The sequence below is a fragment of the Cervus elaphus genome, chromosome 11 (assembly GCF_910594005.1).
Source record: "Cervus elaphus chromosome 11, mCerEla1.1, whole genome shotgun sequence".
In the NCBI taxonomy this organism is placed as follows: Eukaryota; Metazoa; Chordata; class Mammalia; order Artiodactyla; family Cervidae; genus Cervus; species Cervus elaphus.
The window spans coordinates 8,013,835-8,039,059 of NC_057825.1; the positions used below are offsets into that span (position 1 = coordinate 8,013,835).

General features: G+C 53.3%; 2 protein-coding genes across 11 annotated transcripts; one reads left to right on the forward strand and one right to left on the reverse strand.

Annotated features, from left to right (window-relative positions):
• Window positions 1–1,717: 1,717 nt before the first annotated feature.
• SWI5 (SWI5 homologous recombination repair protein) lies at window positions 1,718–8,248 on the reverse strand. The gene is made up of 7 exons (XM_043917166.1): window positions 8,152–8,248; window positions 7,939–8,108; window positions 7,598–7,646; window positions 7,332–7,429; window positions 5,417–5,538; window positions 4,275–4,369; window positions 1,718–2,058 (listed from the first exon to the last, which is right to left on the reverse strand). The coding sequence occupies exons 1-7, from the start codon at window positions 8,246–8,248 to the stop codon at window positions 1,994–1,996; spliced, it is 696 nt and encodes a 231-aa protein (XP_043773101.1). The 3' UTR covers window positions 1,718–1,993.
• Window positions 8,057–24,999, forward strand: GOLGA2 (golgin A2). Of its 10 annotated transcripts, XM_043916728.1 has the most exons (27): window positions 8,057–8,474; window positions 10,023–10,145; window positions 11,120–11,200; window positions 14,222–14,338; window positions 14,606–14,649; window positions 14,752–14,815; window positions 15,217–15,276; window positions 15,467–15,547; window positions 16,333–16,371; window positions 16,867–16,929; window positions 17,018–17,111; window positions 17,202–17,308; window positions 18,393–18,451; window positions 18,742–18,883; window positions 19,727–19,813; window positions 19,918–20,025; window positions 20,240–20,327; window positions 20,678–21,015; window positions 21,325–21,438; window positions 22,076–22,321; window positions 22,404–22,479; window positions 22,730–22,818; window positions 23,102–23,320; window positions 23,414–23,516; window positions 23,608–23,714; window positions 23,788–23,941; window positions 24,027–24,999. In XM_043916728.1, the coding sequence occupies exons 1-27, from the start codon at window positions 8,394–8,396 to the stop codon at window positions 24,239–24,241; spliced, it is 3,099 nt and encodes a 1,032-aa protein (XP_043772663.1). In that variant the 5' UTR covers window positions 8,057–8,393; the 3' UTR covers window positions 24,242–24,999. The 10 variants fall into 10 exon arrangements, with proteins under 10 accessions (XP_043772663.1, XP_043772664.1, XP_043772665.1 ...); XM_043916729.1 differs by lacking the exon at window positions 16,333–16,371; XM_043916730.1 differs by lacking the exon at window positions 15,467–15,547.
• The last annotated feature ends 226 nt before the right edge of the window (window positions 25,000–25,225 follow it).

Sequence of the window (25,225 nt, forward strand, 5' to 3'; positions counted from 1 at the left end):
CAACTGTGCATGCTGTATGTGGCACTTGGGATCTTTAGCTGAGGCAAGCGAACTTTTGGTTGCCACATGTGGGATCTAGTTCTCCAAGCAGGGATCAAACCCAGGCCCCCTGCGTTGGGAGCACGGAGTCTTAGCCACTGGACCAGCAGGGAAGTCCCTGTCAGCGCTTCTTCCTTCCTGCTGGCAGATAAGCACTGTGTGGCAGAGACCCAGGTCCTTTTTGTTCAGACAGAGGCAGGACAAGCCAACTGTCTGCATTCTGCCACAGGACCAGAGCGTGGGCCTGGGTCATGCTGTCCCCTGAGCAGGACAAGTTGTTGTCCAGCATTTAAGAGGAGCTGGACTCACGGTCCCAGGCTCTGGGTCCTAGGCAGGTGCTCATTAAATCCCTGAAGCACTCTTTGGAGGTAGTACTTGTGGCTCCGACAGCAGCTAGTCCCCATCAAATATCCGGGTGCTCAGCCTCATTTCCCAGGTGCCTTCAGTCAGTTTAGGCCACATAGCCAGCTCTAGAACATTTGTCTGTGAGAAGTGACGTCTGCCCATTTGGGAGTGAGTCAGTTCAGAGCTGATGTGTCTTCTCCATTTCTTTTACTCCACTGTGGATTCCAGCAGTGAAGCTCTGAAATGTAGGAGGGCTACCACATACTCATCTGTTGTGAGACAACAGAACCTTGATCACATTCAGCCAAGGAGTCTGGTGGCTCAGATAGTAAAGAATCTACCTGCAGTGCAGGAGACCCAGGTTCGATTCCTGGGTCGGGAAGATCCCCTCCCTGGAGAAGGGAATGGCTATCCACTCCAGTATTCTTGTCTGGAGAATCCCATTGACAGAGGAGCCTGGCAGGCTAGTCCATGGGGTCACAGAGTCAGACATGACTGAGTGACTAACGAGGAGGTCTGACTGTTAAGGCAGCTAAGGCAAATTGCCCTGATGCGTACAGTACTATTATAATTTCTATTTATGGAGGCCAAGCTAGCTGCCCATGGTCACACAGCTTCTAAGTGGACAGAGCTGGAATTCAAACCCAGACCTGACTTGCATGGCTGGTTTTTATAGAGACTATACCTACCTCATGACAGCCTGTCCCCAAGCACTGCTATCGCATCTGAAATCTTATGAGAATGTTCAGCACGGACAGGGCAGAGGGGCAGTGGGAATAGCCAGGATAACTAGTTAATAGTGAGATCCTGCGATTCTTGTTTGCACTGAGCAGTCACAACAATCAGGTTGCACTTCTGCCAGTTGATGGCTGTTCATGGTGAGCAGAGCGCAATGAAGAAATGACCATGGCTCGCCCACACTTGGCAGAGGGTTTCAACAGGGGACTGGAACCCCAATTCTGTGGATCAGGGACCAATTCCTCCCAATGTTGCTATTTCACTCTCAGCTCTTACCTGCTCATTTCCCAGCTCACAAAGGCAGAGTTGCACACTAGAAGCTTCGGAGTTAAAGACTTGGGCTCAAATTTCTGCTTGGCCACTTACTGGATGTCTAACCTTAGGCAAGTCACTGTGCCTTTCTGAGTCTCAGTTTCCTCATCTGTGAAATGGAGATAGTAATACTAATTCCTCATAGGATGGATTGGAGCATTGGAGGTAATGGATATAAGGCACTAAGCAGTCCCTGGCATGTGGAAGTCTGTTATCACATAGGGCAGGCCCTCTTTTTCCAGGTTAGCATCAGGGGGCTATCAGAGGAGAGGGAATCAGCATATAGATTTGAACCAAAATCGCTCATGTTTATTTATAAACAGGATACATATACACATACACAGGTATCATTGGAATGTTTCGGGAACCTTGGAGTTGGGGTCCCTTCCTGCTCCCCTTCTTCTCTGGCTCCCTCCTGACTCGGCTTGGGCTCTCTAGAAAGAGGGCTTCTGATGTTTTCTTGCTGGAAAGCCTGTGGGTTCGCTGATTGGGCTTTCACTGCTTCTTCTCATGTCCGCATCTGCCTGTCTCAGTGGGCTGTGGACAAAGGGCTGTGAGCTCAGTCATTCATGTCTAGGCCAAATTCTGGATACAAGTCCTTGGTGGTGACACCTCGGATCACAGCTGGAAGGAAGGAAGGATGTCCAGTGAGCGAAGTGGGAGGGAGAATGGCCAAAGCCCTGGCCCACCCAGGACCCCCTCCTGCACTTTTTTCCTGCTCCCCTTCTTGGCCACATAATCTTCCTGCCATTCCTTCCAGGCTCCTCCACTGTGAGCCCTGTCCACTCACTCCAAACTGGATTCACTGAATCCTCACCCACTTGGCAGAGGAGGCAAACAAAGCTCCCCCAGAATCCTTTCTCCACCCAGAGCAACAAGAGTCACCAGCTGAAAATGTAAATCTAAACTGACATTGTATCTGTGACACTGCAAGCCCTGGCCCATGTGCATGTCTGACCACTAGGTTTTTTTTAAGATTTTTTTTTTTAATGTGGAGCAGGTGGCAAAGAACCCACTTGCCAATGCAGGAGATGTAAGAGATATGCGTTCGATCTCTGGGTCAGGAAGATCCCCTGGAGGAGGGCATGGCAACCCACTCCAGTAATCTTGCCTGGAGAACCCCATGAACAGAGGAACCTGGAGGGCTTACAGTCCATAGTGTCACAAAGAGTCTGACGTGACAGAATCAACTTAGCAGAGCGCACAGCACATTTTAAAAGTCTTTATTGAATTTGTTACAATATCGCTTCTGTTTTATGACCTGGAGGCATGTGGGATCTTAACTCCCCAGCCAGGGATTGAACCCGCATCCCCTGCATGGGAAGGTGAAGTCCTAACCGCTGGACCACCAGGGAAGTCTCTGCCCTTGCCATTTGGTGATGCCATTCCTCCTGCTTCCTCAAAGACTCGTCTCTCCTCCCACGGAAAGGGGTCTGTCTCCTGAGAGGCCTTCCCTGACCACTCTCTCATCCCCACTTGCCACCCTGTGCACACCTCAGTATTTTCCATCTCTGACCTTTGTTTCCTTCAGGGCACTTCACACATTTTATAATTCATTTATTTGTGTTTGTTTAGTTCGCAACTGTTCCCCTCTCCAACCCCAACATCAAAACATAAGTCATGTGAGAACAGAGACATTCAGATGTCTGGTTCACCAAAGTGTCCCCATATCCAGTGGAGTAGCACAGAGCAGGTGCTCAGGAAATACTCACTGAATGAATGAAAGAAGGTAGGCTGCCTGCTCCAGGTCCTATGACCCAGAGGGACAGGTCTCAAGCTGGGTTCTGTCTACCAAGAGCTTATTCCCCTTGGCCTCTAGGCTACAGTCCCCTCGCATTCCTTTCTTCTTTTTTAAATATTTATTTGGCTGCTCAAGCTGGATTCTGTCTACCAAGAGCTTATTCCCCTTGGCCTCTAGGCTACAGTTCCCTCACATTCCTTCCTTCTTTTTTTTAGTATTTGGCTGCACCAGGTCTTACTTGCAGCACACGGGATCTTTAGTTGCAAACTCTTAGTTGCGGCATGTGGGATCTGGTTCTCTGACCAGGGATCGAACCTGGTCCCCCTGCATTGGGAGTGCGGACTCTTAGCAACTGGACCACCAGGGAAGTCCCCACATTCCTTTCTTCTTGGGCCGAGATCATCCTCCTCTTTTCACTTCTTTTTCCCTCTTTCCGTTTTCTCCCTCCCCTCCTAAGGGACCCATTCTCCAGTGAAATACTGAGAAGCCCTTTCTGCTATGGAATCTTAGATGTTGATGGGGAATCCTGTGACAAGTGCTACCAATGAGGCAGCTGGTGGTCAGACAGCCCAGCTCTGAGCACTGTCCCAGCTGGACACTGGCAGTCAAACATCAGCATGTCCAACAATGGAGGCCAGGTGATGGGACCGAGGTCATATACACATTTCCTTACCCCCAGGTGCCTGTGCCCTGGCTCAGATCTCTGGATAGTGGGTACTGTGCTCAAAGAAGAACAAAATACCCCTTTAAGCCAAAAGTCACCCTTGCACTTTCTGCCTCTGTAGCATGCCAGCCACTTGAGGCAAGGCTGGGGTCTCCATTGGTTTAAGTAGACTCTGGGGCACTAGGAACCCGAGTCCTCAGGCAGGCGGGCAAGTCCCAGACTCCAACCTGCCTGCAGCTCCAAAGCAGGCTCTACACATGAGGGGAAGAACCCCAGGGACTCAATAAGAGCCGTACAGCTGGTCTGCTAGTAAGGGCAGGGGCGTTCAGGAAGCACGGCAGCTGAGAACACTGGGGGTGGGGTGGGATGAGGGTTGGCAAGTCAAAAGACCCAGGGGCAAAATCCCACCAGCCTGGCCCATGGGGACTTTCTCACCTAGCCTTCCCAGCAGCATCTGGGCCACATCCTTGATGTCATTATACTCGTGGAGCTGGGAGATGTGGTCCTCCAGTTCATCTACACTGTAGCCTCTGGGGTGGGAAATGGGGGGAGAGAGAAGACAGAATCGCTAAGAAAGCTGATAAGGCTTCCAGCTGCAGAGGTAATAAGGCCCTTACTCACTAAGGGCCGACTGGGTGCTCAAAACTGGGAACACAGCAATGCCAAGACAGACCCTGCCCTTGTGAAGCTTAAGGTAGGGCAGGGGATCTGCCCACTGTTTCACTCCTGGCAAATTCTCCCTGTATCCTTAGGGAGGGGTCTCCAGGCACACTGGTACTATGTAACCCTGGTCACAGCTGAGGGATTCACAGATGGGCACATGAGTGGTTAGTCAAATCCCCTCAAGTGTGACACAGGTATTCAAAGGTTCTTTGGTCTGTGGCTAGAGCAAGGAGCGTGGGAAAACGCAGAAGGTATGAAGAGCCAGCGTCCCCTTGGCACTGAAAACCCACCTTCAGAGGGGAGGCAGAGCCCACCTGTGGGCAGAAGCAGAGGTAGAGACCATGAGTTCCAGACAGAGAGTGGGAGAGCCATAGCTTTTCAGCTCCCAGTTCCCCTAGTCCTCCCGAGCCTGACCACACCTTACCTGAGATAGCTGTTGAGGCTGCTGGATGCCAATGGCACAGTCCTGTTTTTATGCTAAGCTAGGTTTCAGTTACCATTGCTGTTGTTCAGTCGCTAAGTCCGGTCAGACTCTTTGAGACCGCATGCACTGCAGCACGCCAGGCTTCCCTGTCCTTCACCATCTCCCTGAGTTTGCTCAGACTTATGTCCATATCGAGTCAGTAATACTATCTAATCATCTCATCCTCTGCCACCCACTTCCCATCAGGAAGCTTGAGCAAGCCTCTTATCCTCATCCATGAGTTACTGGGCACTAGTTAAAAGTTTTCTAGAGGTTCTCTGGTGGTCCAGTGATTAGGACTCAGTGCTTTCACTGCTATGGCCTGGGTTTAATCCCTGGTTAGGGAACTAAGATCCCACAAGCCACATGGTGTGACCCCCGCCCACGCCAAAAAAAAAAAAAAAAAAAAAAAAGTTATTCTAAGCACACTGAAGAACCCAACGAGACTTACTCTGATAATAGTTGGGTGATCTCCTTGTCCAACATGTCCTTCTTCTCCTTGAGTTTCTGAACATCAAGGTGTAGAGACTCCTCGCTGGCCCTGTCAGCCTGGCCAGGTTTGGGAGATGGCCGCTGAGTGGCACAAAAAGTCACAAGCCAGACTGACCAATTATCTACAATTGAGAACCTTCACGTTGTCCCCCCAAAAGCCACTCCCTGCTTCAGGGTGGTAACAGACAACCTCCACCCAGAATAAGACTACATTTCCCAGCTTCCCTTGGAATTAGATGTGGTCCTATAACTAAGTTCTGCCAAGTGCAACTTAATCAGAAATAGCGGATTCTATGTCTGGGAACTGTCCTTCCGGGGAGAGGGTACACCTTTATATGGCCCTCTTCCTTCCTGCCAATGGAGGGACAACGGAGTTGAACAGTGCCTTGGATGCTAGAGGCATGGGTCCCCGATGACTGTTTCAGCCACCATTATTCAGGGTTTCCTTTCACTTTCAGCTAAACCCAAATTTAACTAAAGGGCCCATCCTGGTTCCCAATCTGACCATAGAGAATCCACTTCAGGTCTACCTCTTGGATGCTCCTCTCCAATCTATGATTATAACCTCACTGGGGGATTTCCCTGGTGGGCCAGTGACTAAGACTCCATGCTCCCAACACAGGGAACCAGGTTTGACCCCTGGTCATGGAATTAGAAGCTACATGCTGCAACTAAGACATGGTGCAGCCAAATAAACAAATATTCAAAAGAAAATCTAATTGGGTAACAAAACGCTTCCTTGGGGCTACAGTTCATCTTTGTCCTTTCTGCGTCTAAAAGCTGTGAAGGCAGTGCCTGATATGCTGCTAATCTTCAAGAAATGTTGGTTGGAGCCACACTGGGGTTTTTAACCAGTCAACAAATCATGAGTAAGTACTAGCTGCCAGGCACTGCCAAAGACTGCAGGGGTTTAGCAATGGATAAGACGTTAAGCCCGGCCCCCTGCCTTCATGGAACATAGAGTTTAGTCCCAGACATACAACACTCAACAATGACGCTCTTCCTCCAGATATTTCCATGGAAAGCTGGGCTCACCAGTCACACTTCATCAGAAAAACCTTCCCTGACCACCCCATCTAACTGGCCACTCCTCACACACTACCCCTTGTCCTGATGTTTTCTAACATCTATCACCACCTGACACACTGTACATTTCATTAATAATATTATTTTCACTGATGGACTTATACCACTGGATGGTGAACACCATGAGGGCAGGGACTCTGTTTTTTCACAGCTGATGGCCCTGTGTCTACAATAGGACCTGGCACATAAGTAAGGAAGTCGCTTCAGTCGTGTCAGACTCTGTGACCCCATGGACTGTAGCCCGCCTGGCTCCTCTGTCCATAGAATTCTCCAGGCAAGAATACTAGTGGAAAAAAAAAAAGAATACTGGAGTGGGTAGCCATTCCCTTCTCCAGGGGATCTTCCCGACCCAGGAATTGAACCTGGGTCTCCTGCATTGCAAGCGTATTCCTTATCATCTAAGCCATCAGGGAAGCCGGGACCTGGCACATAGAAAGCACTATTTCGAATGAATTCATCAAATGAATGAATGAAGGAAAAACAACCAATCAACTAACTAGCAGTCTGGAAAGTGTTTTGAAGTACGGTGTGCTAAGGAGGCAGCTAACAGAGCAAGTGGCCTGAGCCTGAAGTGGAGCTGAGACTCCTCTGAGGAAGCTCAACTTTAAAGGTTGAGGAGGCATCAGTTTGGCAAAAATCTGGAAAAAAGTATTCCACACAAGGGACAGCATATGCAAGTGCTGTAGGGCAGGAGAGAGCACCTGTGTTTGAGGGAATGAGAGTGGTTTCCACGTGGGTGGAATGGGTGAGGGAAGGAGGGTGGTGTGAAAAGAACAAAACCAACCAACCACTTGTGGCGATGTCAGGGAGGAGGAGAGACAGAGCCCCTTTGTAGGGTCTGGGGTAACACTGACAAAGGACAGGAACGCTGTTTCTTCTCTGAAGCCTGGCGGGCAGGAGGAAAAGATGATGGGGAAGGACTGAGAAATGACCTGGAGTTTCTCTGCGGAATAAGGTCAGCTGGGGGGTGGGTCAGCCGCTGTTAGGGAAGGAGGGAAGGGCTGGGAGCAGCGTACAGGGTGGAGGGCAGGGAGGGGGGCACAGGTATACTCACAGGGGATCGGAAGGCCCCGCCGCAACTTCTGGAAAGTCCTGGTTGAATCCTGGAGAGGAAGCCGAAGGAAAAGTCTGATTGGACCTAGAGGCCGCCTGGGGAGGAAGGGGGTACTGTGGGGGCATGGAGAGGAGGAACAGCTGAACAGAGAATGGTTCTGGGATCAGGGTAGGGATTCTCGAAAAAGGGGAGTTTCTGACAGGGCGGAGTGGATGGCGGGGCGGGGGGCGCGTCTCTGGAGGTGATCTCTGAGGAGAGAGTCTGAGGCAGAGCTACAGGGGTGTCACGAAAAGGGACTGGGAAGAGATGTGCTTTCCCCCTGCTATCAGCTCCTCGCCCACCTCCTCAGCCCTGGCGTCCGGGGCCCCCGACTGGGGGGGCACTGCAGAGAAGAAGGGTCCAGGGCGAGGACGGAAAAGAATCTCCTCAGGTCTGCCAGGTACTTGGAATCCTGTGACGGAGACTAGGAACGTCACAAAGCGTAGCTGCGCGCGCACCCCGCGAGAGCCGGCTCAGTCCTCTCCGCCGAGGTGGGCAGGACAGAGGCCGCTTACTCTGCGGCTGCGCGTTTAGCGTTTTTTGTGACTCCACCCTCTCTTTCGGGCTAAGCGGCGGCTTTAGCCGTGCGTCTCCGCCCCGTATCTTTCCCATTAACCAATGGTGTTAGAGAATTGAGGCCACGCCTACACACCGCGGCCTCCTAGTACCGCCCCGGTACCGCCTTCTCTTGGCTGAGTGGCACCGCAGCGCGGTGGCTGCCGGAAGCGATTCCGCAGAGGTTGACGGGATCGTGCTGATGTGGCCCCCCCTTCCCCCGCCCCGTCCCGGGATGTCGGAAGAAACCCGACAGAGCAAATTGGCTGCGGCCAAGAAAAAGGTAAAAACGTGCGGGCTCGCGGCTCCCTGACCCCTCCGAAGGCCGGGCCATGGCCAGAGTTGCTGTGCTGCCTCCGAGGCACACGGGGCGAGCCCCTCGGCGCCCCTTGGCGCCCTCCCCAACAAAGTCTTCGCAGCCAGTCCCGCCCCCCCCACCCCTACACTCCCCTCTCCTCCCCCGGCTGTCCAGTCTCCGCCGCCTTCACTAGTCACCCCCAGGTGACTTTGGGTCGGTGACCCCCGGGGCTTCCCACACCAGGCTTGGCCTTCGTCTCCTGTAGCCCAGAACCGGACCTCCGCAGCTCCCTGGTCTCTCTAACTCCCGGACTCCGAAAACATCGGTCCTGGCCTTGGCATTTCCCCCCCCCCCCCACCACCACCTTCAACGCGGAGCGGCGACTCGGGCGTCGCTAGGGATGAGTGCCATGTGGCTACGTCATAATGCCCCTCGGAACTGTAGTTAATGCCGAGAAAAGTCGGTGTTAAATTTTACCACCCAGTTCCCACTGTTTTCTCATAACCTTTCCGGTCCTTCTGGGTCGCGGCACCAGCTTGAAAAAGGGGACTCGGGGGGCTGTGGGACCTGGGTCGGACCTGGGTTTCAGGCTCCCTCACCTCTAGACTTGTACCCCCATCGTTTGATGCTGATAGTGTAAAAAGCCTACACTTGCCCCAGTGATCTCCAAACATTGACAGTATCTCTGGGTGGCCATGGGGAGAAGGTGTTTGGTTTTCTCCCAGGTCTCTATCCAGAGAGACTTTCACATTTTTAATCGGAAGTTTCTACTTCACATTCTAATTCCTTGTGTTTCTGAGACCCGTCACTCAGCATTCAGTGCTCCTCTGAGGAACAAATCCAGGGAAACTGAACTTCACAACTGGGAATCTTTCACAAATGATCACCTCAATGTGGGGCGGCCCAAGTGCCACAGGATGATTATGGATGGATGGATCAGTTATGGACTGATCGATTATGGACTGATGGATCAGTTTTGCCTGATTTTCTTGAGAGAGAAAAAATCTTGTATACTAATATACTTAGGGATTACATTTGCATAGATTTGAATGATTATAATGGTCTTCTCTCTGAAATGTGTTTGGGTTGTCCTCTTTCTTTTATGTTCCCAGATTCACTAGGGGTGTGTGTCTTCTCTGCCTTCTGCCATTAGGATATATTGATGTAAAATTTTGAGAGCTGCTGGTGTGCAGCTCTAATAGAGATGGAAGAAGGGACCCTGATGTCTGATTAAATGTTTACTTTTCCTCTTCTGCTGCTGATTTTGCCCCCTAGCAGCTGCTGATTGATGTTGTAATCCCAGAACTCAGAGTCAGAAGGCTGGGTTTAAATTCCGTTGTTGCCTTTTATTCCCGCCTTTTGCTCCTAACCATGTTATCAGTCCATTTCAAATCATTGAGGACGACAGCCCTTGTAGGGTTGTTGTGGCATTAAATCAGAAGGCGAAGAGTGTTTTGTAAACTTTGTAAAGTAGGCTGTGGATCCAGGGGTGCGTGTAGTTCTCATGAGCCTCACTGCTTTTCCTTTTTACAGTTACGGGAGTATCAGCAGAAGAACAGCCCTGGTGTTCCTGCAGGAGCTAAGAAAAAAAGAAAGATCAAGAATGGCAGTAGCCCTGAGACAACCACTTCTGGTGATTGTCCGTCGCCTGAAGATGTGAGTCTTGCCTGACCGCTTTCAGGGGATGAGGCACTTAAGGGGCAACAGTAGAGGGTAGTGGTTAAGATTGTGGAAGAAATGTCAGATATTGGCTAAGAAGTTTGGGTTTGAATTCTCCTTTTCCCTCTGTGGGGGATATGGTTTTGGGCAAATTGTTTAAGCTCGTTGGATCTCTGTTTCCACATTAGTAAAATTGGGGTAATGCTGTCTTACACCAAGGAAGTTAAAATGAGATTGTCGTCATTTTTATAATAATCCCTTAAAACAGGGCCTGGTGCAGAGTAAACTTTCAATAAAGCCTAGTTGCTAGTTGACTTACTGCTCTGGTGATCTTCCCCAGCCTCATGGGGAAAGCCAGGCAGTGAAAATAGCCGCTTGCCCTCAGACTTTCCATTTAGAGGCCCCAGTAGAGCCCCAGACTGTGGTGAGGAGAGGGCCTCAGGCACTTGGATTAGGAGACCATCTGAGCTTTAAGACCATCTTTGCCACCAGCTTGCTGGGTGACCCTGGGAAAATCACTTCCTCCCCTGGGCCTCAGTTTCCTCATCTGTAAAATGATACTGGTGGATCAGATTATTGTCTTTCAAGCTTATTTTTTATCTGTAGCCCCTCTCCCCCCAACTTTATTCAAGTGGACCCTTTTTCTGAAGTCTAGTTTTTAAAAGTCTAGGCCTGAGGGTCTAAGAAGCTATTAAGAGCTGCATTGTTCATCTGAGGAGCTATGTGACTGCATTGTTCAGGGGACTTTTCCATCTATTTGTTTCCCTTGATTTCTGCCTTTGGCAAGGCAGCAAGTGGCTACTTGGAAAAATGACCCAGGCCGTGGTATTGATCCCTTTTGACCCTTTTCTCTCTTCTCTGGCGTTCCATTGCCCCAACCTGTGTCTTCTTCCTTCCTTGACTCTCTTGCCTCTCTAAGCCACTTTTCTCTTTCTCCCCCACCCTTGTTTTTCCCTTTTCGCCTCCTGTAGATTCAGGACATTCTGGAGGTGCTGGTGTCCGACCTTAACCGCTCCAATGGGGTAGCGATCCCCCCATTGGACAAGTGGAAGGTGAGGCAGTGCCAAGACCCCCTCTCTGGCTTGCTCCCTCCCAGCTCTGCATGCCCTGAGGCGTCTTTGTTGTGGGGGAGACTTTGTCTCTGGCTTATTTTATGTTGCTGTCATTAACCCTCGGCCTGTTCATGTCTGCTTTTTCACCTGCTTGGTTGATTGGGTTCTTCCCCTTGCCTCCCCCCACCAACCCTGCCCCCCGACCATCTTTTATCATCTTGGAGAAGGTGAGATGCTCCTTGGAGGTTAAAGGTAACTTGGGAATAGTTTCTGGAGCAGGTGTGTGGGACTAGGGCTCTTTGAGCCTCTAGTTTGAACCCCTGGTGGTGGTCTCAGACTAGGAAAGGTTAAATAAAACCAAACCTTCAAGTCTTGCCCCCTGGGCATCTATTCCCAAAAGACCAGTAGACCACAAAGCAGTTTGTGATTTTTTTTTTTTTTTAGTTCATCGGTTCCTTTTGGTTTGGCAGGGAATGTAGGGTTAAGAGAAAAGGAGCTTTAGTTACCAGGATTGAGGTTATTTTTTCAATGGAACTCACTGTAAGGGATGTGAGGTTCACCAAACACATGAGTGATCAAGACATTCTGCCCCTGTTCTCTCTTAAAAATCTACTGGACACAACTGTATTCAGTGGGCCATTGAGAGCAGACAGCTGGTGCTAGGTGCTAGAGAAAACAGGTGAAAGAAGCAGGCTAGGATGTGGCGGCATTCCAAATGCTCAACTGAGGCGGAGGTTCGTTCTAAATGGATTCCGGGCTGGAGAGGGTGGCATTTGAAGTTGGTTTGAGGATTAGAAGTGGGGAGCATTCATCCATATTGTGAGTAGGGGACCCAGGTAGAGGGTGTGGTCACAGGTAACCACCAGGACTATGAGCTCACAGGGTACTTTCCAGAAAGAAGGGGAGCCTGGGATGCACTTGGACTAGGAGATGACCTCCTCTCGACATGATGTTGGCACTTCCTCCTTAATTAACTTCCTTGGGGAACATCTCCCAGGCCAGAGGAGTACGACTGCAAGGGGGCCAGGTCCTGCTGGAGATGGGCAGGGGGAGAGGGGTGGGGCCAGGGCCCTGGTGGCTGGGGTGAGAGAGTCTTCAATCATCAGGACTGCTCACGCCCAGTCACTCAGGTCTGTCCAGGTGCTGTGACTCACCCTGTTGGCTCTCAGAGGAGACGCTGGGTGGCCTGGGGAGGGAACGTGGGCCTCCAGGAGTCCCGAAGCCCTGGCCTGCATCCGTCTGCTCTCCTGGAAATGAAGACCCATAACCCCATGTTCCCTTCTTGTTTTATTTATTTATTATACTTTTTTTTTGCTGCACTGCACGGCTTGTGGGATCTTAGTTCCCCAACCAGGGATTATTGAACCCATGTCCTTTGCATTGGAAGCATGGAGTCTTAACCACTGGACCACCAGGGAAGTTCCCTTGTTGTTTTAAAATCCTCTCTATATCAATCCCTAGTTCCCGCTTAAATTTTCTACTCTAGTAAAAAAAAAAAAACTAGGCCTGTGATTACAGTATCCTAGGCAGAGCTGATGACATTTTCAGAAATGAGGAATGATGGATAGAAAAAAAAAATTTTTTTTTCTTTTTTAATGGAATGGAACATTTGAGGGGAGTGGACAGTGTTTTTTGAAATTCCATACTTAGTTTTATGATTCAAAATTATGAAATAACTTGGTGGTTCACTAAATTGTCATATTCTGTATATTTCAGTTTTCAGACAAGTCCTTTTTTCTCCTTCTTAGCTCTCTTGTTTCTAATGCTAGGGATCCCTGGGCACCAAGATGCCAGGAGGGACCCAGGGCTCCCCAGGGCCCATGGATAAGAGTGTGCTCCTCTCCCCCCAAAGTCTCACGCCTCTCCAGCTGCCGAACTCCTACTATTCTTACCTATTAGATTCAGGAGTACAGGTTGGCAAGGCAACACCAGGTTCTGGGGTCAGAGGTCGCAGTGTGGACAGTTACCATGCCGACAGTTTGATTCTTCTTCAGCTCCCCAGGCTCTGTGGCGCTTGCTCTAAGGAGGGCAGTAGATTTGAGTTTTCAGAGGCCAGGGCTGCGGCGTCCAGAGAGCAGGCTGCCTTTTCCCTCAGGAGAGGTGCAGCCTCTCCCTTCCAGATCCACCTTGGCTGGCCAGGCCTTGGCTGCCTGGCGCTCTTCGCTGGTCAATCTTCAGCTGGTCAGTCCTCTTCGGTCTCACCTATTGAACTCACCTTCTAGAGCCAGCGGCTTGGACTCAATGTCAGTCAGGCCTGAGCCTGGAGAGAGGCCAAGTGGGGCTCTGGTCAAGCAGGTTGATCCACCTGGGTGGGGGAAGAGGGAACTTCTCTGTGGCCTCTGGTCCTCAAACCAATGATTCTTCTCCAGGAGGCCAAGAGTAGATGTCTTCTCTCTGGTTTCTCAGCTGTTCTTGGTTGGGTAGGTGTTTAGGAGCTAGGAGCTTGGGGTGGGGTAGTCGCCATTGTTTTCTTTCTACCTCCAGGGGCAGGAGGAGCCTTCTTGTTTGGCGGCTTCTTTCCCAAAAAAGGCATGACTCGAGGACACACCCAGTGGTTGGGAGGGGGAAGGAAGGGAGGGCAAGAAGGAGGAGGCAGATGCTCTCTTCCTTTATCACTGCCATGTTCTGCCCAGCAGGGTCCTGGGGTAGGGTCGCTCTGGCACAGACTGACCCTCTGGAGAAGTAGTGACTGCTTCTCCCTGACCTGGCACACCTTCCTCTTACCTGCTGCGGCTGCCGCAGGGCAGCCTGGCTCTGCCTCTGGCTGAGCTCCGAAGAGGATGACGCCCCATGTTCAGGAAGCCCGCCTCATGGCCCTCGCCCTGAGCCTCAGTCCAGAAGGTGGCAGAATGGCCCGAGTTCTGGACGAGCCGTAGCCACACCCCAGCAAGGCTCCCAGCACGTGTCACTGTCACTGACTGCGCAACACCGGTCCTGCCCGCTCTGCACCCCTGCGCTCATGGCAGCGAGGCGCTCTTTGCCCTGCATGACCCCCTAACCCCCTGCTCTGTTCTGTGACAGGCGCCCAAAGACTGCGCCGCTCCTGTTACACCGTCTGCTGATGACACCGTGTCACCTGGCGGTGTCCCTTCCCCCAGTGCTAGTCCCCCCCGTGTCACTAGCATGGCATCAACTCAGGTTTGTGCCTCTTCTCCCTTGGCCGCTCTGTGTTCGCCCCCCTCCTCTTTCCCGGAGGACTGGACCTCCTGTGGACCCTCATCCTCTTTTTCCAGGTAGCTTGGCTCTGTGAGCCAGGCGCCCTTCCTGAGGACTGGGATGGGGGAGCCCCAAACCAGACTCCCCTTATGCTTCAGGGAGATGGAAAGTGGTTGGAATAAGCTTGGTGCCTATGGGTGGTTCTTACTAAAAAGTGAATGACCGATTCCTGTGTTTCTTCCCAAACAGAACCATGATGCCGACAACAGTTCTGGTCCCATTGACGAAAGCACGTGAGTGTCTCCCATGGGGGCAGAAGTCCCTAAGCCACTGCCCCGTGACCCCCTCTTTCCCGTCGAGCCTCCTGCACCCCTGACTGCTGTGTTCATCCCCAGATCCTTTTCATCTACTGAGAGCCTGCGACAGCTGTCTCAGCAGCTCAACGGCCTTGTGTCCGAGGTACCCCCCAAACTGGAGCTCAGTGTGGGTTAGAGTAGGAGGGAAAATATGATAGAAAGAAATTGAGGCAGAGACTCCCCAAAGGCAGGGAAGATCCGGACCGGGCAGCTAGGCTGGATAATGTTTAGCTGATCATTGCTTCTCTGAGTCTCCTCTTTGAAGCTGTGCAAATGAAGGGGTTAGACGATGAGATTGGTTACATCGTTTGATCCTGCAGATGAGAGCTCTTTGGGAGGGGAGGGACAAGGGGGAGCTAAGAACCAGGAGAAACTGGCATAGGGAGGGATTAAGGGGCAGGAGGCAAGTTAGGCAGAAGAGGAAATGTTGCCAGTTGATGGGGAAGGCAAGATGCTGGAGGGGGTCAGAGAACATCTCCATGTGAGCTCTTTCGTCTCTCCTAGTCTTCGTCTTACATCAATGGGGAGGGCCTAGCATCTCCTGCTAACATAAAGAATCTGGAGGTAAGTGGGCCTGCACCATGGCCCAGTGACCCTGCAGGCCAGCCCTGCCCTCCACCTCCTCCCATGGTGGGGGCTGGGTGCCCCACCCAGCTGAGACAGCCCAGACACCCCCCAACCCTAATGATTGCTCTCTCTACCTCTCCCCCACCCCTCCTCCACCTCCTCTTCCTCCTCTCTGCATGCGCCTCAGAGCCGGTACCAAGAACTATCAGTAGCCCTGGACTCCAGCAATCTAACAAACAAACAACTCAGTAGCAAGATAGAGGAATTGGTAAGAGTCCGGTGTTGTCCCCTGATCCATGCTGCCAGTGTGGGGCTCCGGTCTCACCTTGGGGCTCTTGAAGAAAGGGGCTGGGGATCCCTGGTGCCAAGGGAGAAGAGGGTGCTGGGGGGCCTAGGTCTCAGCTGGAGGGACCCCTAAGCATGGCATGTAGCATGGCTCTCTCTGTGGCTGCCCTCTTTGCCTACTCTGTTCTCCAGACACCTCTGCTCGAGTCCTCCCCACCTTGCCATGGGTCTGTTGCCTGTAGGGGAGGCACTAGCTTGACTGGTGTGTTCCAGCCCTGACCCGGCCCCTGATTTGTTCCGACTTCGACCTTGGACAAGTCACCTCTCCTCCTTGGCCTTTAGTTTCCTGAGGAGGTAGAATCAGAGGGTGTCCAAGGTCCCTTTTAAGCTCAAAAAAAGGTTTCAAGGTCCTTTTCATTCATGTCATATCTGTGTTAAGAACAGAACCTGGCCTGTGGTGTGTGTGCTCAGCAAACATACTTTGAGTGCGAGCTGGCAGAGGGTGGTCTTCACCTTCTCAGAGTCCATTTCTAGAGGTTTATATGATTGTCCCTTCAAGGGAATTAGATCCAGACTCTCGCTGCTGTAGCCATGAGCAAAACCTCCCAAGACTCAGTCTTAGCTTGAGAAGCGTTCGTTCATTCGTGTCCCTGTGAACCCTCCCTTTCTAACCCCTTCCTGGCCCCTGCGTGTGGCCCCTCCTCCTTGGTCTGAGGATCGTGGGGAAGGAAGACAACCTCAGTCACCTTCCTTTGCCTCTCCCCACAGAAACAAGAGAACCAGGAAACTTTGGATCAACTGGAAAAAGTAATGCGATTTCTTTGTTTCTTCCATGGCTGATGGGGCTTCCCTGGTGGCTCAGTGGTAAAGAATCCACCTGCCAATGCAGGAGATGAGGATTCAATCCCTGGGTCAGGAAGATCCCCTGGAGAAGGAGGTGGCAACCCACTCCAGTGTTCTTGCCTGGGAAATCCCATGGACAAAGGAAGCCTGGCGGGCTACAGTCCATGGGGTCGCAAAAGAGTCAGACACGACTTAGCGACTAAACAACCCATGGCTGATGGGTTTGGGGGAGGATTCGGATGTAGAGGACCATTCTCCTCTTGGCTGCTCACAGCCTGGAGGAATAGGGGGCTTCCCCCTTGCCCTCCTCGCCCGTCCTCCATTCCCGGGGCGCTGATTATCTGTTCTCATTGGTGGGCCTGTCCTGCACCTGTGGTGGCATCCCCAGGAGGGGCACATGTCCTTGTCTTTCACTTTTGCCTCCTCCCAGTAAGACTTGTTTCTTCTCTGTTTCTGAAGGAAAAGAAGGAATTTGAGCAGAAGCTCGCAAAGGAACAAGGGGCTCTGAGAGAACAACTGCAGGTGAGCGGGCTTTTCCAGGGTCCCTTGTGGCCCCCAGGAAACATCGCTTTTCCACATTCTCAGTGCTCATTTGGCCTTTCTCCCAAAGGTCCACATTCAGACTATCGGGATTCTGGTGTCAGAGAAGACGGAGTTACAGACAGCTCTGGTTCACACCCAGCAGGCAGCCAGGCAGAAAGCAGGTGGGAATCTAGGCACCCTTTTACCCCTGGATCAGCTAGGCCTTTGGTGGGATTCCTTCTCTGGACTTCCCCTCTCTGCTGTCCTTTCAGGGGAGTCAGAGGATCTTGCTAACCGCCTGCAGTCTTCCAGGCAGCGTGTGGGAGAGCTGGAGCGGACACTGTCTGCTGTCTCCACACAGCAGAAGCAGGCCGACAGGGTGAGCCCAGCAGCCTGCCCATCCCCTGGAGGTCATGTGGAAGGGTCGTGAGCCTAAAGGTCTCTGCGGCAGGATGGAGTGACTTGCTGCCCAGACGGCAGCACTGGCCGTTTCTTGCTTTAGAGTTGTGTGGTTGTGAAACGCAATCTGGACACGAGTTGGTTGCCCTGGGCAAGTTGGGGGAGGGGTGGGGAAATGCTACCTAGAGCGAGCACTGGATGAGCCCAGAGCCTGACTGCCAGCCAGTCCTGCCTTTAACTGAACGTGGGCTCTGGCTCAGGTGCTGGGTGTTCGGGCTGTGAAGGTTCAGATCAGTGTTTTTAGTCCGTGACAACACTAAAAAGGGAGAAGTACATGTGTGTAATATATATGACATGTCGGAAAGGACTCATATAAAACCCAAGGAAGGGACTTCTGTGGTGGTCCAGAGGCTAAGACTCTGTGCTCCCAGTGCAGGGGGGAACTAGATCCCACATGCTGTAACTAAGACCCAGCGCAGCTAAATAAATAAATAAATATTTTTTTAAAAAGCCCAAGGGAGAGGAATAGGGTGGCTTAGAGACCTGTCACTTTTGTACCTTCTGAGTTTGGGGCTGTGTGAGTGTCCCATCCATTCAAAAAATGAACAAAAGATTGCAACGCAATTTAATCCATCCCTCGTATCCATGCCCCAACCCCAGGGCAGAAAACAAGGTTGAAGAATCCCAGGTCTAAGTGATTTTAGGCGAGCTCCTTAACCTCTAATATTCCGCATTCACCGATAAAATGGAGATAGTAGCTGCCTCCCACGGTGATTGTGAGTTGGAAATGGGAATGTTGGCTAGGAAAGTGTTCAGAAGAGGTTTAGATGTGATGCTGCTAACAGAACGGTGGCCAGCCCAGAGTCAGACCGCCCCACCTGCCTTTTCCAACCTTTCCGAGTTCTTACTAAAACCAAAGGAGAGCATGAGCTTGGATGTGCTTTGAAAAAACGTAAAGCCTCACACCAGGTGAGGATGTGTTGCTGGGAGTTGTTCTGTTGCTGCTGTTGGTCTGCATTTTCTGCCTGCCTTCTCCTGACCTCCTGACCTTTCTGTGTTCGCAGTACAACAAAGAATTAACCAGAGAGCGAGATGCCCTCAAGCTGGAATTATACAAGAACAGGTAGGATGGGGGGTAATGGTGGGGGGGGGCTGGGAAGTGGGGGAGAGCCAAGGGAGTGGGGTGAGAAGGAGTACACGTGTGGACGTGTGCCCAGCCAGGCTCTCGGTCAGCCATGCCCCTGACCCCTGCCATGGCCTCAGGCAGCTCGTGTCTTCTCTCTGGGCTGCCACTTGAGACTTCTGGTGCTGGGGTCCCTTCCAGAGCGACTTCTCTGGCAGGAGTCGTGGGTGGATCATGGGAGCGTCCCTCTGTTCAGTACTTATGCCTCCCTCTGTCACCTCTGGCCACAGTAAGAACAACGAGGACCTGAAGCAGCAAAACTCAGAGCTGGAGGAGAAGCTGCGGCTCCTGGTGATAGAGAAGTCAGCTATGCAGCTGGGCGTGGAGGAGCTGCAGAAGAAGCTGGAGATGTCAGAGCTGCTGCTGCAGCAGGTGGGGCTGAAGCCCTGGGGTGTGCGCGTCCCACCTGGCAGGGCCAGGGCCTCTCGGGGTCATTGTGGTGCCCTCTGACCAGGAACCAGAAAGTTTGGATCCTTGTTCTGGCTCTGCCATAGACTTCTCTAGAGACAGGAGAAAAAGTGGGACCTTGCCCAGATCTCTGGAATCAGAAGCTCAGGGATACGGCTTATTTATTTTTATATATTTTTTTAAAGCATCCTAGTTGAAAACCGTTGTTTTATGGATGATATTGGGTTGGCCAAAAAGGTCCTTCGAGGTTTTCCATGGCATTGCAAGGAAAAACCTGAACAAAGTTTTTGACCAAACCAATAGTTGTAAGGCCAGCCCATGAGTTTCTGCTTCCTTCCTCTCGGATGCCAAGCCTCTAGGTAGACCAGAATGCCCAGGTCAGTTTCCTCTTCAAGTTTCTGCCTTCCTGCCATCTGTAAGGGTATGGTTAAAGTATGCCATGTTCATATATTGGAGTACTATGTAACCATTATAAAAACTAAGTTATCTTGTTTGTGGCAAAGTGAAATTAAGTTGCAGAACCATATATGATACTATACCTGGTAACTGCACTGTGAAGCATGAAGCATGTTTGCATACCTGTGGAAAAGGGTCAAGAAGGATACACACTGGATTGGGGAGGTTGGGAGAACTTTGAACACTTACTATCAGGATTGTTCACACTGAGTATTTAGTGAAAATAAAGCTTGTAGACATAGTACTAACAATATTAAGGATAACCCTGAGTTGTATGTTGACCTTTTGGGGGTGGGCATTGTGTGGAATAGCCTGGGCCCCCCAGATCTAACCTCGTTTTCTACCATCCAGTTTTCTAGTCAACCTGCCCCTGATAGCAGCCAGCAGTTACAGCAGGCCCTGGAGGAGAGGGCACAGCTGGAGACCCATGTGGAGCAGGTGAGGCTTTGCAGAGGGAGGGGTATGGGAGACCCCAGGTGACCAGGAGCAGGTGAGGGCCCCCCCTGTGACAGCCCCTGCTAACTTCTGCACCCCTCTCACAGCTGAAGGATTCGCTGAAGCAGCTGCAGGCAGAGAGAGACCAGTATGTGATGAATCTGAAGGAGGAGAATGCCATATGGCAGCAGAAGATGCAGCAGGTGTTGGAACAGGTGAGGTGTGACCTTCGATTCCCCCTTGCCCCACCCCTCCACCTTGGATAGGTCAGTTGGTCTTCCTGGGCATCATGTCGTTTGCTCTGCATGGCTGGAGGTGGATGTGTGTATCTGGAGGTGGGGGTACGGTCACCTAGCCCTCCCTTGACCTCTCCCTCCATGTGCACCCCGCCCCCACCCCCCTACCCCCCCATCTCGGTGCTTTGAGCAGATGAGCAAGTTGAAGGAAGAAAAGGAGCGCAGTGTGAGTCAGGCTCAGGAGCTGGAGACCAGCTTGGCCGAACTGAGGAACCAGATCGGTGAGCTGGGCCCCAGGGACCTGGGGAAGAAGGCCGGTGTTGGGGCTGGTGAGAGCGGCCAAGATTGCAGGTGGGTGGGTGGAAGGGCATCATGGCCCAGGGAAAGAGGTCCATACCAGGAGTTGGCAAGGCTTGCAATTCTCAGTGTCCCAAACTGTAAAAAGAAGAAAGAGGTGAAGTGTGCCCACTGTGGTCTGAAGCATAAAGAGCTTTGAACGTGTCTTGAAAGATTGAGCCAGGAAGCCAAGATCCTGGGGGCAAGGAGGCCGAGTTAGGAGCTGTGGACCCCGAAGAGGGTGCTTTGGACACAGTCCAGCCAAGAGACTCTGATGGCGTGTTCCCTTCCTCAGCTGTGCCCCAGCCCCAGGAGCCCCCGGCGGGGCCCTCGGAGACAGAACAGTGGCTGCAGGCGGAGACTGAGCGGCTCCAGAAGGAACTGGAGAGCCTGGCCGGGCAGCTGCAGGCGCAGGTGAAGGACAACGAAAGTCTGAGTCACCTGAATCAGGAGCAGGAGCAGCGGCTGCTGGAGCTGGAGCGGGAGGCTGAGTGCTGGGGGGAGCAGGCGGAGGAGCGCAAGCAGATTCTGGAGAGCATGCAGAGCGACCGCACCACCATCAGCCGCGCGCTCTCTCAGAACCGCGAGCTCAAGGAGCAGCTGGCCGAGCTGCAGAATGGATTCGTCAGGCTGGTATGCAGCCCCACCTGGCCAGCCCGCTCTCCTCCCTGGCCAAGCCCTTTGGGGTGGGGTGAGACACTTAACCCCTCTAGCGGCTTTGGTTTTCCCACCTGTAAAATGGGTGATATGGACCTTTCATGACTGGTGCCCACAAAGGCACCCTGGGAGCCAGAAAGCCCCACTTGGTGGGACATGGGAGGCTGTGCAGGGGGGTGGACTTTCCTACCTGGCTCCACACTTTGCTGAGCTGTGGGAGCCAGACACCAGGTTCTGGGGTCTCCAGCTGCATGGGGTGGCCACTCTGCCCCTCTCTCTGTGCAGTCCAATGAGAACATGGAGATTACCAGTGCACTACAGTCCGAGCAGCATGTCAAGAAGGAGCTGGCCAAGAAGCTGGGCCAGCTGCAGGAGAAGCTGGGGGAGCTGAAGGAGACGGTAACCCCTGCCCTCAAAGGAAGGCCTAGGAGACAGGAACCCCCCCCAGGCAGGGAGGTGGGGGGCAGCCAGAACAGATGACCCCAGGGTCTTTCAGAGCCTGTGACTGATTACCCCTGGCCTCTGACTTTCAGAGTTGGGTAGCCCTATGCCGTAGGTCCTTGTCCCTGCTAGAGGCATCAAGCCCCTAATTAGAGAAGAGAGGATAGACATACGGTGGCTGGCTCCTTGGGTTCAGCTCTGGATTTCAACCTCGCATCTCTAAGGCTCAGTTTCCTTATATTAAAAGGAAGTTAGCATTTTTCTCCTAGAAGCATTGGGGATTAAAGGAGAATCCTTCAGGTAAAGCTGCAGGCATTCAAGTGTGCACCTCACAGCTGTTGGCCAGAAAAGCTCTTCTGCTTTTCCACTCATCCACAGCCTTGAGTTAAGATAGAAAGAAGCTTGCTATGAGGGGTGAGGCTGGGTGAAGGCAGCACGGGGCTCTGGGAGAGGAAGCCGGGGCCCGGGAAGCTGGCAGAGCCCTGCAAAGTGTCTGTCTCCAGCCGAGGGGTCTGCACCCGGCCTCCCCAGCCCAGGGGCTCAGACTCTGGAAGCAAGCCACCACCCGCCCTCACCCCCTGGGGTCTGCCTGCAGGTGGAGGTGAAGGGCCAGGAGGTTCAAGATCTGCAGCAGCAGCGGGACGAATACCTGAACCACCTGCAGCAGTATGTGGCCGCCTACCAGCAGCACGTGGCCGCCTACCAGCAGCTGGCCTCGGAGAAGGAGGCGCTGCACAAGCAGGTGTTACTGCAGACCCAGCTCCTGGACCGGCTGCAGCACGAGGAAGTCCAGGGCAAGGTGGCGATGGAGGTGGCCCGCCAGGAGTTACAGGAGACCCAGGTGAGGGCGTCGGAGCGCTGGGCCCCTGAGAGGGAAGGCCTGCGGCCTGTGTCCCTCCTCACTCCTTTCCCTGGCCCCTTAGGAGCGCCTGGAAGCTGCCAACCAGCAGAACCAGCAGCTTCAGGCCCAGCTGACGCTCATGGCTGTGCCTGGGGAAGGTCAGTGGGAAGGCCTGGAGGGAGGACACTGGCCCGAGGAGCAGGGGGACGTCTGGCAGCATGGCACTGAGTTGTTCAGCCCTGAGTTAGATGAGGCCACGGGGATGGCGAATCCTCTTCCCCCGGCCACTGGCTGGCCCAGGGCTGCAGAGTGAGGTTGGGGGGCAGAGCTGGCCTCCGAACTTTCTTCCAGGCCTGCTCCACCTCCGTGGTCGGGGGGGTCTGAAGACCCCCTGTCTGTTCCCAACAGGAGATGGACTGGACAGTGAGGAGCAGGATGAGGAGGCCCCGAGGCCTAAGCTGAGCGTGCCGGAGGAGCTGGAGAGCCGAGAGGCCCTGGTGAGTGGACCTCCATGCTCCTCACCTGTCTCACGCCCCGACCTCCACCCCACCCCACCCCCAGTGGTTCCTCTCAGACACTCTTCTTTGCAGTTTTCTCCCTCCAGCTTCTCTGGTCATCCCCCAACCTCCCCTGGGAGCCATGGTCAGCCACCATGTCATCCTCCAACCGCAGGCATGCTCCCCAAGACCCCGAGAAGGGGCGTGTCTCTCTGTCTGCCCACCCACCCCTCACTGGTCCTGCATGCCTGCCACAAAAGCACATGTACCCTCTCCCCCACAGGTGGAATTTTTCCACTCGGCCTTGGCCAGCGCTGAGGATGAGCAGGCCCGGCTACGCGGGCAGCTGAAGGAGCAGAAGCTGCGCTGCCAGCGCCTTAGTCACCTGGCAGCCGCAGCCCAGGACAGGGTGGAAAAGGAGACCCCCGCCCCCAGGATTGGGGGAGACAGTGTGCCTGCGGAGGCCCACCAGGCCCTCCAGGTGGCCATGGACAAGCTGCAGGTGTGTGAGCTGCCCCCCAGCAGGGTCCAGGAAGGGTGGGGGGCCCTGTGGGAAGGTCGCTGCTGAGCCCCGACCCTGCCCTTCTGGCCTCAGGGCCGCTTTACGGAGCTCATGCAGGAGAAAGTGGATCTGAAGGAGCGGGTAGAGGAGCTGGAGCATCGCTGTATCCAGCTGTCTGGAGAGACGGACACTATTGGTGAGTGGGGATGTGGGGCCGGGGCGAGGGGCTGGCTGGGGGCAGCTTCGCATCACATCTGAGCCCCGTCTGCCCTCCCCACCTCCCGCAGGAGAGTATATCGCCCTCTATCAGAGTCAGAGGGCAGTGCTGAAGGCCCGGCATCAGGAGAAGGAGGAGTACATTAGCCGGCTGGCTCAGGACAAGGAGGAGATGAAGGTAGGGGTCCTTCTGCCTGTCTCTGCAGGCGGGGGTGGGGTGCGGTGGAGCTGCTGAGCACCTTTCCCTCCAGGTGAAGCTGTTGGAGCTCCAAGAACTGGTTTTACGGCTGGTGGGTGAGCGAAATGAATGGTATGGCAAGTTCCTGGCTGCCCAGAACCCTGCTGGTGAGCCCACTACAGCGCCCGCCACCTGCCAGGAGCCCGGCACTGCCAATAATGAGGGTGGTGAGTAGCGCCCTCGGGGGACTGGTGGGCAGGCAGGGGTGAGCTGGCATACCACTCCAAGCCCTGCCACCTTCTCTCCCCAAAGGTCTCCAAGAGGTAAGCCTTGCCGACAATGTGGAGTCCCCCCAGGGTGCCCTGCCAGGCCAGGCCACCCCTGAGAACCCCACCGCGCAACAGATCATGCAGCTGCTGCGTGAGATCCAGAACCCCCAGGAGCACCCAGGCTTGGGCAGCAACCCTTGTATCCCCTTCTTCTACCGAGCGGATGACAATGACGAAGTGAAGATCATGGTGATCTAGTGGCCTGACACTGGCAGGCAGAGAAACTACAGACGTGGGGCCGGGGGCTTTGCCCCCACCCGTCCCTGCCTCCCCGTCCCTCCTTCCTGGCCCCGCCTTATCCCTAGACTAGCACGCTGAAACCCTTGAAGAAAGGGGTATAAGCCCCCCGTCCAATGAGGGGAGACAAACAGGTGCAGACCCCTTGCCATTTTGGTCAGGGCTGTGTCTTGATCTCTGGGCTGTTACTAGTTCCAGAGAAACAAAGAGCCAGAGGCTCAATTAAAGGCAGTTTATTTAAGAGGCAGGCCTTCTTGGGGAGCAGGGGCTCCCTGGTGGCCTCCTCACCCCTACCAAGCAGTCCTTTCAGAGGGGCTTATGCATCCTCTATTCAGAGGCACTTTGGGGCCAAGTGCCCCCTCCTTGCCCAGCTTGACAACTGGGCAGCACTCTCACAGGCCTTGGGACAGTTGGGCAAATTGAGGCCAGGCAAGGACATAAGCTGGTGGCGGAGTGGGTTCCCTCCCCAGTGTTTATACTGTAACTGTGTAACATTTTGTATATTCTGGAGGTAGGGCAGCCCCCCGTATCTCAGTGGAGGTTGGAGCTGGTGAATGGGGAGGAACTTCTATTAAATATTTGGGGCTGGGGAAACTTATTTATTAATAGTATAGGGTAGAGAGAGAAGGTGGAGGCGGGGACGGGTTTGTGCCCGGGTGATTCGACTCCTGTTTCATTTGTTTCACTTTTTATTTCTGAATAAATGAATTTAGCCATAATGCTGGTTCTGGTATGTGCCTTTTTTCTGTCACTGGGTCCTGGGTCTGTGCCATGAGCACTAAACAGGGAGCGGGCCATGCGAGCAGAGGGCAGGCTTCTGGTTGTGCCAATCTCCAGGGTGTCTGGGCACGTCCAGCTGGGCTGTTAGAGATCTTTTGAGGTCTGTCACCCATTGCTGCCTGGTGAAGCCTGGGGGACCCCAGGGGGACTCCCAAGGGGCTCTCA